Source organism: Hemibagrus wyckioides, linkage group LG22 (genome assembly GCF_019097595.1).
Source record: "Hemibagrus wyckioides isolate EC202008001 linkage group LG22, SWU_Hwy_1.0, whole genome shotgun sequence".
Taxonomy (NCBI): domain Eukaryota; kingdom Metazoa; phylum Chordata; class Actinopteri; order Siluriformes; family Bagridae; genus Hemibagrus; species Hemibagrus wyckioides.
The window spans coordinates 2,950,741-2,965,563 of record NC_080731.1 but is presented as its reverse complement, the minus strand read 5'-3'; the positions used below and the strand labels follow the sequence as shown (position 1 = coordinate 2,965,563).

The following is a 14,823-nucleotide window of genomic DNA, read 5'->3' as shown; positions in this document are numbered from 1 at the left end:
ATTAAAAAGAAAAAATCAGAAGAAGAATGAATATTTATAGGAGGAATTTTCACAAATTTAGAGCTGAATATTATTGAAATAGGGCTTGTTAGAGGTTGTACGTCCGCTTGTGTTTGGTTTTAACGTATACGTCTTACAATATTTTTAAAAAACAAACCATTAAACACGTATGCGGACGTTTAAATTAAGTGTCATGTCATTTGTGTCACTTTTAGTTTGTCTAGTTTAGTACTCACTCTACTAGCGTAGACACCAGTGATCTCTGCTGCTTCCTTCCAAGCTTTATTTTTTCCTCCTCATATCTCTATACGCATTTTTCTTATGACAGTGTAAAAAGAAGACAAGGTTATAAATTACTCTTCATTGTTATACATCAAACTGTAAAAATGGGAACATGGGAACTAACTACATGCAGGAACTAGAGCTGAAGAAATGTTGGACCACATGGGCATCAGGGTTGGTCCGGGGTGCGAATAATCATAAGAGCATTTCGTTTTCTTTTCAACGTGTCACTAATTTGCATAAACTCTCAACTTCACTCTAAAATCCATATTCTTGATATTAGATGTGAATGGAAAAAAGGATACTTTTCATTAGTGATGTCGGATTTGAAGAAGCCAGAGATGATCGATTCAGGGTCCTTTACAGATAGTTTGTTATTTCTCTGCTGAGAAGGAGAAAGCAGGAGGTCGGGAAACAGGAAATGAGCCGTGTCGTTATCGTCACGTTATCTTGTGCACTGCGATTATGTAAATGGCCTGTTCGTTATTCACGATGCATATGTTGATTCGTATGCTAATGAGGCCGGGGAAGAAAATGGTGGGTTTGTCTTCAGAGTAAAGCGTAGCACTGTGACATACTTTGAGTCTTTACAAGCTTTGAGCGTTTCAGCTTTTCTCGGCGACATCGCAGTTGATGCTAGTCGATGTTCCCGAGTCACGTTATGGTTGAAGAGGCTATTTAATGATCCAGGAATCCACATACGTGCTGAATAGTGCTAGTTAACTCAAACTGCTTTGGATTGGTGGCTTGAAATTTTATATTAATCAACCATAATGATCTGTAAGAAACTATTTACTGTGATGAAACACAGCTGTCAATCATCCCAATCATCCCTTGATTGGATGCGTGTTTTTATTAAGAGGAAAAAAATAAGACTGCTCTTCTTCTTCTTCTTTTCATGTTTTTGCATACTGTTGGTGCTCCCACAGAAAATGTGTTCAGGTCTTATACCGCGTAATATTTATTTTTTGGTATTTTCCATCTAACATTCTCCATTTTTCAAGCCCTCTTGCTGTGAACCGACGATTCTGGATGAAAACGTTGGAATCGTGGTTGCTCTGTCAAGTCTGTATGGCGTCAAATCCACGCCATAAGTATCGTGTTAACGCGGGATAATATAAACCTTATATGAGTCTGAAATATTTGAGAAACAGAAAAAGATTTTGCATCGCTCTTACTTTCCACGTCCCAGAAAAGTACGTTTATTTGTTGGTTTAGTTATTCTATTAAAACAGACTGAATATTAACTAGTGGAAGCAAAATAACAAAGAGTCAAGACCACAGAGCAGGAAGGTACACGTTTTAAGATAAGACGGATTAAACATTTGTGTTATCGTTGATATGATGACGTTTTCCATAAGGAGAAGATTATTTAAGACAATATTTATGGAAGGAGTCTCCAGTGTCTAGTGCTTTGAGAGCATTCAGTGGTAAAGCTGTAAGCTGTTATCTGATTAACTTCGATTGCTGAGATTGCACAGCAATAAACGTAACTATAAACAGATAAAAAGTCATGAATCGTAATCGTTGGTTCACTGTTGTGGTGCAAGAGGACTAAAACACTTGGGGATGTGCTGTGTTTAGAAAATCATCATCTCTGAGCTTGTCGTTTATTTTCCTTTCCAGATGAAGATGACGGCAGCGGACGAGAAGAAGTTCCAGCAGCAGATTTTGGCCCAGCAGAAGAAAGAGCTCACCACCTTCCTGGACAACCAGAAGAAACAGTACAAACTGTGCAAGGAGAAAATTAAAGAGGTGCTGTTTTATTTATTTTCAGCTCTGTTCTCATAAGTACTTATAACTTTGACATTAATAATGACTGTGTGAAGGCAAACAGATGTACGAGTTTGAGGCCGGTTAGTCAGGTTTAGCTAGTTAGTTTTTATAACACAGGCAGAAATGTTGATGAAGGAAGATGAAGGAAGTTCAGAATCATGACATATTTATTTATTAGGTATTTATTTCAACAAAAACCTTTATCTGGAGAAAAGAGCTTTATAGTTTGTGGTTCAGTTCTTTAGCAAATGGACAAGATTTGAAATTATTATTATTATTATTATTATTATTTATTCATTTATATTATTTTTTGGGAACTGTAATTTATTTTCTGAGAATTTATAAATGACTAGAATTTTTTGTTTTATTTTATATTGTTTTATTTTATTTGATACACTTATTTAATTATTTAATTGTGATTTTTTTTGTGTGTGTTTTTAGTTATGGATTTGTTCCTGTAATCTATGAAGTGCTTCGATTTAACAAAAAAATATTTAAAGAAAAGATGGTCAAGTGTGGTTCATTTTCAGCATTGATGTCAGAAAAGAAAAAGCATTTTAAAAAATACCATGAAGCTAAAATCTCACCAAAGAGAATTGGCAACAAAATGTTGTGTAACTTTCTCTTATGAAGTTATGTAAAGTGCAGAAGGTTGGTAACGTCGTAAATGGTGATGAAAGGTTTAGAAATCGGTGTAATATGAAATTGAAATATTTGATCATGCTTAAAAGATGAAAAAACAAACTACTGTGTTTATTAGAGATCGGTCTCATATACAGAGCCAGAGGGGGGAAAAAATAATTGTATTGTACAATGAAGACAGGACAGAAGTGTCTTCACGCATGATGTCCCCATATCTTGAGTTATACTAGTGGTTTTAAGAGAACTTGCTGAGTTTCAGAAGTTCCCTGAGGCTGGTGTGGATCTGCTTCTGCCGTCGTAGGCGAGCATCAGTGTGTTTAATGTGAACCGGTCAGCTACAGGAAACCAGTGATAGATGTTGGAGAAGGTGGACATGGAGATGGTGATTTGATGGTGTTCATGAGGCAGACCTTCCGAGTGTGAGTCTTGAGATGACAAGAGACTGGACAAGCACCTGAGAGACCTCTGTGTAAAGAAATGGATCATGAGGAAAGGTTTTATGAGTGATCAGATGGTGTGATTTAAAGTGTTGGTCCAGAAGATGAAAAGATCTTGGCATGGGGACGTAGCTCTATCTTGTTCTCCATGTCTACCAAATATGTTGAGCAACACTCTAAGGGAGAAAAGAAGAGGATTTTTTTGGGTATAAAAAAATATAGAAAGGGAAAATCAAAGAGGACCAAGCACTGAGCCTTGTGGGATACCATCTGAAAGTCTGCATGGTGCAGATGTGTATCCTCTCCACATCATCTGTAAGGACATGTTTCTCCAGGAGGAAACCTTATCTTTTCTAATTCTAAATCTCATAATGATGGATAGGCAGGTCTTCTCAGTAAAAACAAGAAGTGAAGAAACTGAGAAGTGTGTCACATTCAGACATTTCGAGGCCTTAAGTTGTTCTGGGAAAGAAGGACAGACAGACAGATTGTCCACCAAACGTCCAGGAACTTGGGAAAGAAACGAAAGATTAATTGACACTAGTATGTGGTTGCTGATATCCAAGATTTATATCTGTGTTTCTTTCTCTTTGTCTGTTCAGGAGATGAACGAGGACCACAGCACTCCAAAGAAGGAGAAGCAGGAGCGTTTGTCCAAGCATAAGGAGAACATGCAGCATTCACAGGCGGAGGAGGAAGCGCAGCTTCTTGGCCAGCAGCGTCTCTACTACGAGCGCAACTGCAGGGCTTTCAAACGCAAAGTCATGACCAAGAGGCACGAGTTTGAGCAGGAGCAGCTACGAGAGGTAGGAGGAGGTGGAGATTTTACTGTTATGAAAGGTGGAAGGTTTAGCAGCTCAAGATCTTTTGTGATGTTCACACAAATGCTCAATTGCAGTTGATTTGTTTTTGAAAATGACGTGAAAAGGGAAGAACCTTACACTACTTGTTAATGTTTGCTGTCCTGAAATACATATAGTCAGAAGGTCAAACAAAATAAGGAAAAGAAATTTTATTTTTAACAACAAGCTGATTTGGAGAGAGAGCTTGTGGTCAGATATGAAGCTCACAGGAGAAAAAGGTCACATTGATTAACATAAGTGTTGGAAATGTTCCCATCTCCTGTTCCTCTAGGAGCTGAACAAGAAGAAGACGCAGAAGGAGATGGAGCATGCCATGCTGATCAGACACGACGAGTCCACTCAGGAGCTGGAGCACCGGCAGCTGAAAACGCTGCAGAAGCTGCGCATGGATCTGATCCGCCTGCAGCACCAAACTGAGCTGGAGAACCAGATCGAGTACAATAACCGCAGAGAGAGAGAACTGCACCGCAAACACGTCCTCGAACTCCGGCAGCAGCCCAAAAACCTTAAGGTGACTCCATAACCTCTACCTCTCACTTTCCTTCAGAAATATTTAGGGAGCTGGAATGACTGGACCATGAGTCATGATGGTTCACATAATGGGTTTTATTTTTTTTTTTGGGAAGATTTCTGATTTCCAGTCCATAGAACTCTCTATATGGAAAGTCCATTTATTTGTTTGTTTGTTTTTTTGACATTATTACCACATCTATGTTGTATTATAACAGGGCTCAGGTGCACCATGAACTAGCACTATGTATGTAAGACATGCAAATAAACCTCAAAGTCTCAAAACCTCAAACCCTAAAAGTCCTCCCCCCAGAATATGTCACCATGGCAACGGTTATGTTTCACTTTGTTGTGAATAGATTTGTATGGTGTGGATCAATTGCTGTACGACTTCCTGCGTACGAGCCGTTACTATAGAAACGATAAGGCGCAGAATTAGAAAACATCATTTAATAATGAACGTGGTTAAATTCTGACCAATCAGATTCGAGAATGTAATAAAACACTTATCTCATTGTAATTTTTACACCCTGTACAAAAAAGTCTGATCGGACATTAAAATAAAAATACTGTTAAACAGTTTTTCCTGGAGCATCTTAAAGAGACTCGTTAGCAGGAGTGAATCTCGTGTGAGGATATCATGACTTTCCTTCACTGCTGTGATTTTAATCTCCTAATTACAGTCCACATTTAGTTTCATTTACTTCCTGGTACACCTGAGTAATAATTCTATTAAATACTGTCTCAGGTGTGTGAGAAATTCAGATGAACCAGCAGCCACTTCAGGTGTTTTAGTGTCGCTCATGTCTTTAATAAAAACTTTTCGAAGCCTGTTGTTCCAGCAGCGTGAATCATAAGCTGCGTTATTTATTCCTAACGAGTATTGGAATCCAATAATCATCCATCAGGCGATTCATTAAAACACCCAGCGGGAAACTAATCCCAGAGATTTCAGTCTGAAGTCGAGTGGGATCGTGTCTGCTGGAGTGTTTGTAGGAGCCGCAGACGCACTGCAGCGTTATAAAACCAAACCACATTAAAGTCTTCCATCAGGGAATCATTCTTCACCATTAGCTCAAATATTCTCGCTTTTTTTCTTCCTTTCTGTCCCAGGTGATGGAGCTGCAGATAAAGAAGCAGTTTCAGGACACGTGTAAAGTGCAGACGAAGCAGTACAAAGCGCTGCGGCACCACCAGCTCGAGGTGACGCCGAAAAACGAGCACAAAACCGTGCTTAAGGCGCTGAAGGATGAGCAGACGCGCAAACTCGCCATCCTGGCTGAGCAATACGAGCAGAGCATCAACGAGATGATGGCATCACAGGCGGTGAGAACCGTGCACTGACATAACATAACATAACATAACATATAGTGTAAGATAACATTTATATATATATATATAAATATATATATATAAGCACTACCTGTCAATCAAACAAGGGGGCGGGGCAGTAAACAGCAGATGGTTTTATTATTGTCCAGATGAAATAATCGTGTTTTGACTAAGATAAAAATACTGAAACGCAGTGAATAATGAAGCTATTTTTATTTCTAGAGAATTTAGAGCAGTGTTCAGGTGTTCAACAAGATCTTAATGAAAAATGAATGATGGGTGATGAGAGGGAGAGGGACAAAGAGAGAGAGAGAGATCAGCATTTTTCTGCTTTTTAGGTGAACTAAAATAAATAAGCAGGAGACTAAGCTATATAACTGTATGGTTGATTTTATTTTCCTTTCCCCCTGTGTGTGTGTGTGTGTGTGTGTGTGTGTGTGTAGCTGCGTCTGGATGAAGCTCAGGAGGCCGAGTGTCAGGCTCTGAGGCAGCAGCTGCAGCAGGAGATGGAGCTCCTCAACGCTTACCAGAGCAAGATCAAGATGCAGACGGAGGCACAGCACGAACGCGAGCAGCAAAAACTCGAGCAGAAAGTGTCGCTGCGCAGAGCTCACCTCGAACAAAAGGTAACACACCTGTAACATTCACTAAAGGGACGCTTATTTATTAACAGGACTGAGAAAAGAACCAACTGAAAACCTTATGTAATGAATAAATAAATAAATCAGAGGTTGCTACAAAGCAAAAGAAGCTAATGAATAAGAGGCACTTATACACTATCTTGCCAAAAGTATTGGGACACCCCTCCAAATCATTGAGTTCAGGGGTTGGGCTCGGCCCCTTAGTTCCAGTGAAAGGAACTCTTAATGCTTCAGCTTCATGTGGAGGAACTTCACAGAGTCCTGACCTCAGCCCCATAGAACACCTTTCCTAGAGGAATGGTTAAAAATTCTCATAAACAATTTAAACCTTGTGCAAAGCCTGACCAGAAGAGTTGAAGCTGTTATAGCTGCAAGGGTTGGATTACATTCATGTGCATATAAAGACAGACAGTTTTGGCCTGGCTCACAGTCTCAGCTCTAAAGGTGTTCTATCAGGTTGAGGTCAGGACTCTGTGAAGTTCCTCCACACCAAACTCACTCATCCATGTCTTTATGGACCTTGCTTTGGTCACTGGTGTGCAGTCATGTTGGAACAGGAAGGGGTCATCCCCAAACTGTTCCCACAAAGCATGAAATTGTCCAAAATGTCTTGGTATGAAGCTGAAGCATTAAGAGTTCCTTTCACTGGAACTAAGGGGCCGAGCCCAACCCCTGAAAAACAACACCTGAACTCAATCATTTGGAGAGGTGTCCCAAGACTTTTGGAAATATAGTGTAGTTTAGCATCTCACACACACACATTACACGAGACTTTTACACCTCAAACCTAGAGTTTAGTCATTTATCATCATCTAGACAGAAGTTGCTTATTTCTATTGAATTATTTGTAGTTAATCAGTGTGCATTTTATCATATATTCACCAAGTCGTTCCCTGACTTTATCGACGTTAGTTACGCCGCAGTAGCGGTGGTTCGTTCGCACGTTCATGTGTGTTTGTAATTTTCAGATCGAAGAGGAGCTGGCTTCTCTTCAGAAGGAGCGTACGGACCGGATCAAATACCTGCTGGAGCGTCAGGAGCGCGAAGTGGACGCCTTCGACATGGAGAGCCTGCGCCTGGGCTTCACCAACCTGGGCGCTTTAGATTACCCTAAAGACGACTACAGATGAGACACGCGACCTTCTCTGCCTTTTATTAAGAAGCAAAAAAAAAAAGGAAAAAAAAAAAAAAAAAAAGTCCTCCACTCTTTTAGACACGTGCAGTTTTTGCTACTGACAAAAAAAAAGAAATCCTCTTCACGTCACAACATTACGACATGCTGGATAACTCCCTCCGTCATCGGTGTTTAAGTATTATCCATGAAATAATGAAACAGTTGCAGTGTTGATGTCAGTGATCTTTCTTCTTGTGCAATGATAACACTTGATGTAATTGATGAAATAGAGATTTAGCGAAGAAGGACAGCAATACGCACGTGTGACACGTGATGTGGGGGTGGGGGGTAGTATTGCTACTGTTTATGTCCACACACGTTTTTAGATATTTTCCACAAGATTTTTTAGATTTTAGGCGTATCGCTGCTGAGTCTCGCCTTTTTTTTTGGTATTTATTCATCAGACTGAAATGATTCACACCTTTTGAACAAATTTGATAAGAAAATTTACATACGGACCCTATGTACAGAAACCCAACAGCTAGCTGCCTCCGAGTCGTAATTTCAACCGATCAGGGTTTCTAACGTGATGAACCCACTTCATTTCTGCATTTTCAACACGATCAAACCTCCTCACTGAGGTCAGCAATGTGAATTTCACACACACACAAATCCCAATCCTGCTGGCACAAAGGGCTCTAAGAGAAAAGTGGACGTCCATTTTGTGTTAACTTTGTCCTTTTTTTCTTAATTCCTCTTCTTTTTTTTTTAAAAAAAAACGACGACGACCACTTTGTCTCCGGTCCGCCGTCTTTCGACCCGTAACCGAGGACGACCTCTGACGTTTCGTTTTTCATCGTTTTTGCTTTCTAGAGCCATTTTATTATTTTTTTTTTTTAAACAAGAATCAAGAATCCTGTGAATAGAAACCTTGCTTTACTGTTTGCATGCACTTTAAATTTGTTTTCAGGTTCGAGAGAAGCATGATTTCTGTCCCAAATGCTTTTAATTATATTTGTAAATAAAATGCTCAACACACGTCTGAATACATTTTTATTTAATTCTTTTATTCCTTTCACGTTCGACGAGAACGCGCACGGAGCATCGTGTTCACGTTGAGCAGGAGATGGAGAAGCCGTATCCATAGGAACAAGGTAGGAGGAGCAGAACAAAACATTAGAACACAATTTAATGGAGAAAAAGTGAAAAGCTCCCCGTTAAGTGCAACACGTTGGACGTAAGGCAAGATTTCAGGCAAGAACTCAATTCTACTGTTTAATTTTTTTGTGGTGGGAGATATGACTGAAATTGCTAGAATATTTTCTCCATTAGACATTTCGACCATTTCGAGAGAGAGCATAACGACTAATGACATCACAACGTCAAATTAAATCTGCATAGAAACAAGTATCTGATTGGATGTTGGCTCAATATGCCCCGACATAATTTGCTGAAATGAAAAAACGTTTATTTGTTATGAAAGCTCATAATGATGTATATCGTGTCTTTAAATATCGCGATTTTTCTTTTTTTTTGTCATATCACCCACCCTCGATGTCCTGATCGTCTCCGTTTATTTCCCTGCTAGCTGCTCGTACAGTTTGGGGACGTAGTCGTCCCACTCGGCCTGGTAGCATGTCCCGGCGACCGGAGCGCCTAAGCTGTATTTCTTACGGAAGTCTTGGATTTTGAATTTCCCGCGGTTGTCTCCGGAGCGGTTGGTCAGGACGCGTTCGTTGCAGTTCACCGGTCCTGGCTGCTCATACACCAACCACACGTACCGATGGAGACCTGAGGGGGAAAAAATATACAAAAATACGTCATAATACACCTGAAGATATTTTCACCATTAAACATTTACCTTACTATATTTACTAACTAACTCATTCTTGATTCTGATTGGTCAGAAGCTATTGATTTATTTTCTATACACAACAATAAGTCATAACATTATGAGAGGTGAAGTGAATAAGACTGATGATCTCAACTATTAGTGGGTGGGATATATCAGGCAGCAAGTCAACATTTTGTCCTCAAAGTTGATGTTAGAAGCAGGAGAAATGGACAAGCGTAAGGATTTGAGCGAGTTTGACGAAGGACCAAATTGTGATGGCTAGACCACTGGATCAGAGCATCTCCAAAACTGCAGCTCTTGTGGGGTGTTCCCGGTCTGCAGTGGTCAGTATCTATCAAAAGTATCCTTTAAAGGATCTGCTGCTAACGTCTCGGTGCCAGATACCACAGAACACCTTCAGGGATCTAGTGGAGTCCATCGACGGGTCAGGGCTGTTTTGGCAGTAAAAGGGGGACCGACACAATATTACTTTTGCAGGTGGTCATAATGTTATGGCTGATTGGGATATAAGCGCTCATTCTAATAGGTCATCGTTTCTAAACAGCTCATTTACAGGGGCCGGGACGCGCCATGGGTTTTTTTAATTTATTTATTTCAAGAATAAGGTGGTTGATATGGTAAAGTGGATTATTCAGTAGAGGGAGAATAATTATTTTCCATTTTATTCACTAATGCGATCTGCAGGGTGTTTTATTTTGGAAAAAAAAAATCCTCTTCCGTCTCTGCCTCATTCCTGTACTTGTCCAAGTCGCAGCTTTGTTATGAACTGATAAATTAACCCCACAAGTTACTCCTTGTGTAAGAATGAGCAAAAAAACCCAAACGTCGCTGGAGTTTTTCTTTGAAAAGAGAGACAAGACGCAGCAGAAGACTCTTTAAAGACCCTCAATAAAGAGAAAGCTGCATTTTAAGAGTCTTTCTTAAATTACGGGTTTGAACACGAAGCCCAGAAGAAATGACTGAAAGCCATCAGATTATATCAATATAGTGCATAATATAATAATTACATTAACATTATATATAAAATATCTCTATTATATATTATGCACTTTATCGTGTTTTCTTTCGTGTGATCCGTGGAAAACAGAGAGAGAATTTTCCCCTGCTGTTTATTTTTGATCTGTGAGTGTCCCTGAACTCAGATTATTCACTGATAATAAGTATTGTGTATTTGATTAACGTTTCATGATCAATATCTGTTGTAACACCCAGAACATTCATGGAGATTCAAAGAGGTGAAAGGTGATGGATGGAGAAACGCACGTCTGAGCCTCTGAGCTCTCATTAGAGATCTGTTCTGTTTCCTGAATCAAAGTTTAAAAAGAGAGTCGCTCAATCAGATATTAATCACGCTCAGACTCTGAACTTTGACCTGTCTGGTCTATTAATGATTAAATCAGGTGCAGAAGATCTTACCAGTTCCTTTAGGAGGACCAGAACCGACGTAATCGGACATCACGCAACCACTGGACACGTCGTTCCCCTTCATGTTCACCACCAGGAAGTGATGCCATTCTCTAGAGAGGGAAAAATCCACAAAAACACATTCAGAAACGAATAAAGAGAGTCTTTAATAATAATAATAATAATAATATTTAACGTAGGGCTGAACATCCACATGGTAGTGAATTACTGCACAGTTTTCTGAAATATCTTGAACCTCGTGAAGTCATGATCCGTCTGTGAAGCGTCACCACTACAGAATTCAGGGCTGGAGTACGACACTGTGTCACGTCATGGTGACAAAATGAGTCTCAGACTCCGCTACAGAACGGGTCAGGGGCTGAAATGGAAGGTTCTGGTTCTGGTTCTGAGTGTGTACCTGAATTTGGGGTCTTTCCTGCTCGGAGCATCCGGATCGGTCATGGCTAAAGTGTACAGCTTACTGGAGTCGCAGCCTTCCCACTCGATCACTGTGGGCCGATTCTGCACCTAAACACACACACACTTTAATCTTCTGTCCTTCTATCGCCTCTCTATCTTTCTACCAATCTGTCTGTCATTCTATCACCTGTCCTACATCTTCTGTCTCTCTGTCCTTCTATCTTTCTTTCTCTAGTCTGTCACTCTCTTATTCTCTGCCTTAATATCTTCTGTTTATTTTGTTGTCAGTCTGTCTATCTTCTTTCTTTCTTTCTTCTGTCTGTGTCTCTTACTTTCTATCTATCTAACTTCTGCCTGTCTGTCTTTCTATCTTTCTTTATATCTATCTTCTGTTTTTCTTTTTTTTCCCCTATCTTCTGTCTGCCTTTCTTTCTTTCTTTCTTTCTATCTATCTATCTGTAGTCAGTCAGATGAAGGGACCCTATCTAGTGCACTTCCTCAGGGAACAGAGCGCTATTTGGGACTGAGACTTTTCTCCAGAAAGAATCTGTGACAGAAAAATAGGACAAGTTACTTTTACTGAACTCTGGGTTAATGAAGCGACGCCTTCACTGTTATCCTGAGTGACGAATAAAACACTAAGACACAGTAAATGTTTCAATATTATTATATTATTATTATTATTTTCTTTCACAAAATACATAACTACGGGCAAGCGATAAAACAGCGCGTGGTCAGACGGACCAATCAAAGCTCGCCTTCTCATCCGGGTACTCAGGTTGTGTCGTACTCATCATTTTTTTTATTATTCATTTATTTTTAAATACACTACAAACTAATAATAGAGACACATCTTTAAACATGAGTCTCTAAACGCACATGAAAGAGAAGCATAAATGTTTGCGACTGAATCTTTTATTTTTATATTTCTGCAGATTCATCAGTGCGTGTGACGTCATTACGCCGCTGCTCTATTTTAGAGGCACGCGCTTGGGCAGCAGCCTGACGGCAACTACGCAATGAGTTTAAAAACATAAATGTATTTTTATTTCGATCAAAACGTTAATGCATGATCACACGTGCAGCATTTCTGCATTATGCAAAGCTAATATTAGCCAGTAACAGCCGGGGCTAAGTTGTGCATGCTAACCTGTGTAGGTGTGAACACTTTCCCCAGCTCGTCGATCTCCAGAGAGCCGTATTTAACCGTCAGGGGTTTACTCGGCTTTTCCTCCACCTCAGTGAGGGAGAGTGGACCAGTCCACTGTCCGATATCCACCGGCATTCTTTAATTATTATTATTATTCCTGCAGACGGACACTCGCACAGCCACCGTTCAACTCCTGGGCAAAGACCTAAATCACACTAGGTCTACTTTCAGTTGTTATGAGACTCGCCTTAGATAGAGTCACAGCACAACCAATCACTTTCACCAAATGTTTCGACAGTTCCATTGTGATTGGTCAGATTGCTTTTGGTGTCCCGGCCAAATGCTGTTTTAGTTAACGGCCACGAGAGGGCGCCAGAGAACTACTTATACACGTTACGATTTTATTTATTTCCCACCCATATTCAGGAAAGGCCCGCCTTCTGCCCAGCGATTGGTAGATAGTTTTCCATCTTCTGCTCTCTGATTGGCTTGAAGTTGACTAAAAGTCCGGAAGAAAATATGTTGCTAAACATGATAATATACGATTATTATTATTATTATTATTATTATTATTATTATTATTATTATTATTATTATTATTATTATTAGCAAATGTAATATCAAAGTCATTTCTCTTCTTTTTTTAAATGAACCTGCAGTAAAATACGCAGACTTACATTCTGCATTCACGATATTGATTTTTTAGACTTCTTTAGACTACATATTCTAACATATTTCAGAAAGATGTAGAAATTTAATATGTAAAAAATTTAGACTAGGTTGATATGTTTATTTATATTTTTCTAATCTTTTTTTTTAGTTTAGTATTTTGATATCATTTTCTCCAAGCCCCATTAAATATATTTTTTTAAAGATCATTTATAAATGGTTATATGTTTTCGTTTTTTGACCGGTTAGTGTTTTTATATCTTTATTATCTTTATAAATACTTAAAACAAGACGGCTCTGCTTCACCGAATAAAACGGGCCGCGAAATACACGGTTGCTATGGTGATAGAACCACCCTCTAAACGTCCAATCAAGAAGCTTGCTTGTGAGTATGAACTAGCCAATCCCAAGACAAGGGGCGGAATCTTTCGGAATACGGGTGGGTAAATAATAAAAGTCTTTTCGGTCGTAACTTTAACTTGTATGTATGGAAGGTGTAAAAGATTAGAGAATTAATGTTTTGAGATAGAAGTAGACATATATCGTTAATTTAAGGTTTTAGAACATGGAAGAATATATGATAATAAAAAACAGATGTCCTTTAGCGTGATGTATATTTTTATATTGATTGTAACAACATTTATTTTGATTTATTTTTGTAACGCATATCAATATTTATGTATTTATGTATTTATTTAATGTTATTTATATGTATTTATTTAATTTTATGTATTTAATTGTTTTTGCAAGACATATCCTTTCTTTCTTTATTTCTTTATTTATTTTCTTAGTTAGTAAGTCAGTTAGTTAGTTAGTTAGTTAGTGAGTGGTTTATTTATAAGTTAGCGGTATTATTTATAAGTAGGAATTTGTATCAGGCACCTCACAGGACTCGTCAGTCCGGGGGTCCTTTCACTTGTGCATAACAACATGGCGGCCGCCTTGTGCAGAGGCAAACACAGACTGAAGGCTTTCTGTCACTCCGCTGTTCGCTTGTCAAGCAGAAACATTACCGGTATATTCTCCCCTTTTACTCCTATATTAATAAGTCTAGACATTTTTATTGTCAGTCATGTTGATGATTCTGTGTGGGGTTTTTATATTTCTGTTCCATTTGTAATGTGTTCACTACAGCCCTACTGGAATAGATTTAGGGTCTGGATCCTGAAAGACAGACAGACAGACAGACAGACAGAAGGTGACTAGAAAGACAGACAGACAGAAGATAGATAGATAGAAAGAAAGACAGACAGAAGATGGATAGAAAGACAGGTAGACAGAAAGACAGAGAGACAGAAGATAGAAAGACAGACACACAGACAGAAGATAGAAAGACAGACACACAGACAGAAGATAGAAAGACAGACACACAGACAGAAGATAGAAAGACAGACACACAGACAGAAGATAGAAAGACAGACACACAGACAGACAGAATCTGTCAGGTGTGTTTATCTTCATTTAGTTCCTCATGAGCTCTTGGGTGCTGTTGATGAAAGGACATTATTTACATTGACATCATTTCCTGTTCAGTGTCACCCAGATGAGGATGAGGTTCTCTTCTGATCCTGGTTCCTCTCAGGGCTCCTTCCTCAGATCATCTCAGGGAGTTTTTCCTCACCACCGCTGCCTCAGGCTTCTCAATAAGGATAAATGTTAAAGATAACCGTAAGGGAACCCTAAAGGATTTCCTCTTTATTATATTAGTGATTTTTCCAGAGAGAGAGA

General features: G+C 39.2%; 3 protein-coding genes across 7 annotated transcripts in view; 2 read left to right on the top strand and 1 right to left on the bottom strand.

Moving 5' to 3' along the window:
• taok3a (TAO kinase 3a) overlaps window positions 1–7,733 on the top strand; it is a 62,686-nt gene extending 54,953 nt beyond the window's left edge. For all 5 annotated transcript variants that reach the window (XM_058375428.1, XM_058375425.1, XM_058375427.1 and 2 more), the window contains 6 exons: window positions 1,909–2,037; window positions 3,740–3,943; window positions 4,272–4,511; window positions 5,624–5,836; window positions 6,286–6,468; window positions 7,452–7,733. In XM_058375428.1, coding sequence (XP_058231411.1) covers window positions 1,909–2,037; window positions 3,740–3,943; window positions 4,272–4,511; window positions 5,624–5,836; window positions 6,286–6,468; window positions 7,452–7,613 — 1,131 coding nt within the window. In that variant the 3' untranslated portion in view covers window positions 7,614–7,733. The remainder of the gene's footprint in view (window positions 1–1,908; window positions 2,038–3,739; window positions 3,944–4,271; window positions 4,512–5,623; window positions 5,837–6,285; window positions 6,469–7,451) is intronic.
• A 904-nt stretch (window positions 7,734–8,637) lies between these two features.
• On the bottom strand, window positions 8,638–12,672 carry pebp1 (phosphatidylethanolamine binding protein 1). Its single transcript, XM_058375430.1, has 4 exons — window positions 12,427–12,672; window positions 11,275–11,384; window positions 10,869–10,969; window positions 8,638–9,388 (listed from the first exon to the last, which is right to left on the bottom strand). The coding sequence occupies exons 1-4, from the start codon at window positions 12,559–12,561 to the stop codon at window positions 9,171–9,173; spliced, it is 564 nt and encodes a 187-aa protein (XP_058231413.1). The 5' UTR covers window positions 12,562–12,672; the 3' UTR covers window positions 8,638–9,170.
• A 1,306-nt stretch (window positions 12,673–13,978) lies between these two features.
• txnrd2.2 (thioredoxin reductase 2, tandem duplicate 2) overlaps window positions 13,979–14,823 on the top strand; it is a 24,379-nt gene continuing 23,534 nt past the window's right edge. The window contains exon 1 of the mRNA XM_058375429.1: window positions 13,979–14,110. Coding sequence (XP_058231412.1) covers window positions 14,026–14,110 — 85 coding nt within the window. The 5' untranslated portion in view covers window positions 13,979–14,025. The remainder of the gene's footprint in view (window positions 14,111–14,823) is intronic.